This window comes from Pteronotus mesoamericanus, unplaced genomic scaffold (assembly GCF_021234165.1).
Source record: "Pteronotus mesoamericanus isolate MK-2021 breed Mesoamerican mustached bat unplaced genomic scaffold, CSHL_Meso_final contig_20, whole genome shotgun sequence".
NCBI classification, from domain to species: Eukaryota; Metazoa; Chordata; class Mammalia; order Chiroptera; family Mormoopidae; genus Pteronotus; species Pteronotus mesoamericanus.
In genome coordinates, this window is record NW_026555085.1 from 8,933,328 (window position 1) to 8,940,099 (window position 6,772).

The 6,772-nt window shown below is 42.8% G+C and overlaps 1 protein-coding gene across 1 annotated transcript in view; it reads left to right on the forward strand.

Moving 5' to 3' along the window:
* The window catches only part of DNAH8 (dynein axonemal heavy chain 8), a 302,018-nt gene extending 296,340 nt beyond the window's left edge, over positions 1-5,678 (forward strand). The window contains exons 88-89 of the mRNA XM_054569318.1: positions 2,858-2,979; positions 5,391-5,678. Of these exons, the coding sequence (XP_054425293.1) occupies positions 2,858-2,979; positions 5,391-5,678 (410 nt within the window). The remainder of the gene's footprint in view (positions 1-2,857; positions 2,980-5,390) is intronic.
* Positions 5,679-6,772: the final 1,094 nt, after the last annotated feature.

Here is a 6,772-nt window from a genome sequence, read left to right on the forward strand (position 1 = left end):
ATCACTAACGCCACAAGTGACTCAGATGTTTGAATAGTCAAATCATCCATTTTCATGTGGGTGGTTAAAGCTCAGGGAGAATAGAAAGGTTATTATTATCAAATACTTTCCCCACCTTTTTCTTTTTCACTTCAGAGTCAAACATATGAATGTATGAATCACTTTTCCACCACTGACGATTGAACTTTGGTTTAAGAATTATTAAAACTAAATTGGTGCCAAGACAAAAGTACTGCTTTTCAAGCTTTTATTTTTTAAAAAATATCAATGATCATTTTAGGTTTCAGAAAGCATAGATTTTGATTCCATTAGAGTTGATATCAGTCTACAAGAAAGTCATTTTTTAAACTCAGTAATGAACAATTCAGTGGATTCATTATGTTTTGAATTCCACAAGATCATGTTATTTTTCTTAGGAAGCCAAATCAAAACTACCAAGAATTGAAAAAAATATGTATCTTCTCTAAGTTCTCTCAGTGAGCACAGCCCATGGAACAGTTTCGTACCTCCCACTCTCAGGCCTCAAACGCCTTTATTTAACACTTTTTTGTCTTTATAGCTCAAGGTAATGTGTTTTCTAGATTTCACCTACTGGCAAGTGAATGGTGCTTCCCAAACATCAGGAGGCTTATTGTTGAGGTCAGGAAGATAGGGGATGGGCTCTCCTTAATGACACTAGAGATTTTCAGAGCTCTGTGACAATGACAGAAGTCTTTGTCACAGGGATGTTGCAGAAGAGAGAGTCCTGCTCACCTGGAGAGTCCTCACCTGGCAACTGTGGCATTGTCCTGAACGCCACATGGAATGAGGTTAAATTTGCAGTTTAGCTGGAACTTAAAATGTCACAGAAAAATTCAATTACTGCAATTGTGCAGATGGATGGTTAAGACCAGGATTCATGTCTTGTGCATTATGACCTTGTAGATGCATAGATCAGTGATGAATTTTAAAATATCATAAAATAGGGTCAATTGAATTCCAAGTACTCTATTTGGGTACACCACATGGATGCATGGTTAATGCTGAACAATGAAAATGACGTTTTCACGAAGTGACATAAAAGGGAGAATTGGATTTTATTATTGTGGTCATATTTACCACTGACTGACAAGCACACAAAATGTTTATTTTACTACTAAAGCATGGGATCTCCAGTATTTAACATGGAAATCCACATAATCACATGCTGATCAAATCACTTCAAGTGACTCCAGACATAGAGCAAGAAAGTTGCTTCCAGGCAAACTTCCACCACGTTTCCTGCTCTTGGAGTTAACTTTTTATGCCATAAAATCATCCTTTCCTTCTAGGAACTCTTGGTTTCATGAAATGATAGCTTTAGAAAAATCACCTTTACAGGGTTTCAATTAGCTTCTCTGATTGATTCAGTTTTTTAAAATTAATGCAAGGACTCTCCTGTAGCCCCAAACCCTATTTTAGTGAACAGTCTGATAAACCTTTTAAGATGCACATACGACGAAATCATTTGCCTACTTTAAATAGTCAGTGGTTTTTCACCATCCACAAAATCAAGTCCAAACTTGGACCCTGAAAAAACTCGCCTCTACCTTTGTTCTAACCTCCTGTGCCAGTATTGCCTCACCTTTAGCCTAGATCTCCACGCCTTTGCACATGCTGTTTCTCCAGCTGGAATTGTCCCACCTGGTAAACTCCTATGTATCTTTTAAGCATCCCCTTCAATTTCACCTTTTCAATTATTGTGTGGTTTCCTTTGTTCACATCTTTGCTCATAGCGACATTGGGCCCTGCTCCCTCCACATTCCCTTTAGACTGAGCTCCCCGAATGCTGGGTCCGTGGGTGGCCCCTTCCTCATTGTAGCCATCCCACTTGGAGCAGTAGCTGGTACATGGTGGCCCCCCCCCAGGAGATTTAAACAAATGAATGAATGACTGAGCGCCTCCCCAAGTGTCTAGTTTAATAACCAGGAAAGAACTTGGCAACAGGGAAATTTTGACCTCTCACTAAGCGAGGCTAGGGGCCTATTCTTTCTTTCCAACTCCAAGGGATGTTAGCTCTGTGCCACCTATAACTATGCCTTGCATCTTGGCATGGCATGATATTCAGTATTAACATGGTGGTCCAAATGTAATATAGGTCACAGGTAAATTCTCCTAAGATGGTGAAGTTTAGGGTGTAGTGTCTAACATCAAATGCTACTGTCCAAGAAAGCTTTCTCTTACTGAATTGAATGGCATGGTTTGCAAATATTAAGTTTAAAGAAAGGCCATAGCATGCAGAACCATGTATTTTCTTAAAATAACTGTATTATGCATATTAAAACATGTAGCTTTCCTTTCTGGTGTGATTGCTTTGTCTGATCAAATTGAAAGTCGGGTTTTCTATTTTGGCATTACACTAAATGAAATTGTTCCATTATAGCAAATAGAAGCTTGATAATGGTTTGATTCAAATTTTAATTGAAATGCTGTCTCAGAATATTTCAGCATTCCAATCTTATTCCTAGATATTGTATCCTCAATGGACGCCATGAGCTAGGACTGGGTTACCACCCTGGCAGGACTTGAGTGGTTGGAATCCCAGGAGAATTTCAAACCAAGGCTCTCGTCTGAGGCAGAGAGGGTGCTGTTTTCCAGCTATGAGCTCACAAGGAATATTTAGCTCATTGCAGGTTCCCGTGGAAACAAAACAATGAAAAAAAAAAAGTCTTCCTCCTCGCCCTCCCTGCCCCACTAGGTTTGATCTCAACTTCTCTTGGACGGCAAGCCTTCGGAGATTGATAAGCAAATAACAATTAGCACTGCTCCCTGTGTTTCTGAAGTGAACTGCACCAAGCCATCGATATTCTTTTTCTTTCTTTCTTTCTTTTTTTTCAAGGCTTCCTGACAGCAATGAGGCAAGAAGTGACCCGTGCCCACAAAGGCTGGGCCCTGGACTCGGTGACCATCCACAACGAAGTTCTGCGGCAGACCAAGGAGGAGATCACGTCACCCCCTGCGGTAGGTGCCCCAGGCAGTGGGGACAGTGCTGGAGCTCGGGCTGAAAGTTCAGGCTCTGCCAAAAACTGACCTAAGCGTGCCTCAGTCAAGTCCACCGGCTTTGCAGCCAGGGTTTCCTCAGTTGTAACCAGAAGACCTCACTGTCAAAGCCTCCTCCGTTTGCTAGCGTGGGAATTAATGACAAGCTCTAGAAACTCTCCAGACTGCATTTCTTCATAATTACAAGCTACCCTTCTATTTGCTGAAAAGGATTTTCCACATGTCCCCAGCTACTGCTGTGAGCTGTTTACAGGATGGACAAGTGTCAAGGGCACTAGTAGAAACTAACAGGGCCAGCGGTCCTGAGTGCTGGGGACAGTTCTAGCAGCATGCCCCACCCCCCGAGCTGTGGACCCCGAGTGGGGCAGGGGGCGGGGCTTGACATGAGCAGATATCTTCCTGAGCCACTGTTTGGACACTTACCTGCTCTCTGAACTTAGGCAAGCTCTTTAACCTTTTGAGCCTCAACTTCTTTAACTGTAAAATGAGGGGGATACTTCAGCCTCATTGAAGGTGGTTGTGAGAATTTAATGGGATCATTTAGGCTTGGTGCCGGACCTCACGTAGACCCTCAATACATCTTAGTCCCCTTTTCCCTTTCTCTGACTTTCATTCCCTCAGTCGTGGAAGTTCCAGCCCTTTCTGCCACTTTGTAACAAAGTTCACCTTCCCTTATCTCATCAGAAGCACCTTTAATCTCTGTATCTCTAGCAACAATGTAGGCTTTTTCTATCATATGCCACAGAATTCTTCCAGCTTCTTCTCATTATGCAATGCCAAAGTCATTTCCACATTTTTAGGCATCTGGCATAGTAGCACCCGTTTCTGGGTACCAAGATCAGTGAGTTTCCTAAAGCTGTTGTAATGAGGTACCACAGACTGGGTGCCTTAAAGCAACAGAAATGTGTTTCCTTGCAGTTCAGGAGGCCAGGAGTGTGAAATGAAGTTATCGGCAGGGCTGGCATCTTCTGAAGGCTCTGAGAAAGAATCTGTCCCGCACCTCTCTTAGCTTCTGGGGGTAGCCACCATCCTTGGGGTTCCTTGGCATGTAGCTGCATCACTCCAGTCTCTGCCTCCATTGTCACATGGCCTTCTCCCTGTGTGTGTCTCCTTATGTCCTTTCCTCTTCTTGGAAGAACACCAGACATACAGGAATTTGCCTCTCTCAATCCAGTATGACCTTAACTACAAATAATTACATCTGCAAGGAACCAATTTCCAAAGTCATATTCTAAGGTTCTAGGTGTACATGAATTTTGACGTGACACTATTCAATCCACTACACCTTCTAATTATTGCTTTGTAAAGTTCTGAGACTGACAGGAGCCTAGAAGGTTACACTTTACTGTCAGATGGTACCAAAGTGGTTGTAATGTTCACATAGTAACTGTCATCTGGTAATTAATGATGTTCTGATTTTCTGGGATTGCTCATGGTTTTACTGTCAAACCATGTACTTCAGTTTTTTATTTAAAAAGTATGGCCCTCATCCTGTTGGAAAATATTTTGCAACTAATCTCACTCTTTTTTATTATTATCTATATGCACTTCGCCTTACCCGATTCTTACCAGAAGTGGAAAAATGGTCACCGTCTTCCATATAAATATATTTTATGAGCTGACGTGATTATTGGAGTCTCCCCTGTGATTCAGTTTAGCCTCTCTTGTCTGCTGAATACATGTTCTATGGCTCCCCTCTGCCTACAAGATAAAGTTCAAACTCTAGCTTGCCATCTAGACTGTTCCCTGCTTGAGCGCTAACTTATTTTTATCATCACTGAACCCTCTGCTGAATAAAGTTAGATGCAGTTAGATCAAGTTAGAGCCATGGATTGGCTTGCCTGGCACAGGCAGAGATCCCTTGTGGCTCCCAGCTCCAAATCCTGTTCTGTGCTCGCACCCTACACCAACTCAGAACAGATCTCTAGGGCACTTTTAGGTCCCTGCAGAACTGATTTCACGCTGTTGTCCCAGGCCGCCGACCCCATGCCCAAATAACCGAGAACGTAAGCATTCCTACTTGGCTCGTAGCTTCGAGATAGGCCGCGGGGAGGATGTGGTTCACTGTTACACTAACACAGTGGGCCCAGCAGAGGTTTCTCCTTTCAGGAGCTTTGTAAGGCCGGTGTGTGTTTTCTTTCCAGCCATATTCCATCTATTACAGTAATGGATGCCCATCTCACAACACCTAATTTTTTTATTAAATATTTTTATTTAATTTTTATTGTATTTTTACCAACCCTTCCCCCAGCAATCACCACACTGTTGTCCATGTCCATGAGAAATTATTCCTCAGTTTCTCCACCCCCTCACCACCCACCCACACTAGCTGCCATCTGAAAGCCCTATTGCCTTCTGCTTGACTCCTCCAGGAAGGTGTGTATATTTACGGGCTCTACATGGACGGAGCGGCCTGGGACAGGCGGAATGGGAAGCTCACGGAGTCCACTCCCAAGGTTCTCTTCACCCAGCTGCCTGTGCTTCACGTCTTTGCCATCAACTCCACTGCACCCAAGGACCCCAAGCTCTACGTGTGTCCCATCTACAAGAAGCCCAGGCGAACTGATTTGACCTTCATCACCGTGGTGTATTTGCGTACAGTCTTGTCCCCAGATCACTGGATCCTGAGAGGAGTAGCCCTTTTGTGTGACATCAAGTAAGTTCATTTCCACTTGCAGAGGGCACAGGAGCCATGTCGATGGCCGTTGCTACTGAGAGACTCGGAAACGTGTCTTTTCTCACTGGTAACCGCTTGATTGCCTTTCTACATTAAAGAGTTGATATTCTGTAATCGCTTACGTCTGTATTTTTCCCCATATCAATATTCAGAGAGACATTTCTAAAGCAATACTTCTTATTTCAGGCAACCATATTCCATTTTAATTACTTTTTAGATGAAGTCCTAATTTCATGTTAGAACACTTTGGAAGGTGTGAATTTTAAAAATCTAAAAGTATTCATTTGTTGCATTCTAAAAGGAGTCCAATAAATGCAAACCTTCCTTTCTAATAAATTCCACTGTCCCTTCAATAAAATCTACCCATGTCCATGTTTTTCCTAATGTTAGTCTTTGCTCATTTGAGTTTGGTCTTCTGTCTGTGTTTGTGAAATGAAAACTGGAGGGATCCGGCCAGCACCCCTAGGATTTATAGCTGTGTGGTATTTTATGCGGTTTTGAGGCCCAGAGAACTCTGAGTCTCCAGCTCTCCCCTCCCAAATCAACTCTGCAGGACATCATGGAGCACACATTTCTAGGCAGCAAACGGGGAAGGAAAAACACAATTCATCAAGTGAAATTAAGTTACATGCTTAATGCCTTAAAGAGCAAAGTCTTTAAAAAGAGAAGCTATTTCTTACTCAGTAGCTAGTCTGAAACTCAGTTTGAACCTTTATTTCCTGCTAAAGGAAATTGTCAATTTAGCAAAACAGATGGGGTCCTATATTGAATTCTCGTGCAGCTTCAGGAAAGTGAAGAAGTGTCTCGACTGGTCTTCCCATCCAGAATCCTCTTGCCTGCCCCCAGCTAAACTCACAAGCTCCATTCCCTCTGTCTGTTCTGAAGGAGAGAAGCGTTTCAAGTTATCTTGCTCCCTTCTCATCTTCTGTTGCCCTGATCAGAAATGCCAAAACAAGATAGCAGAGCAACAGGCCAGGTGAAGAGTCTGGGGAAGACCCCAGAGGAAATTCCACCATTGTTGAGTGTACTTCCAAACAATAGAAAATATAATATGAAACGCATATTGTAGCAGCGGCT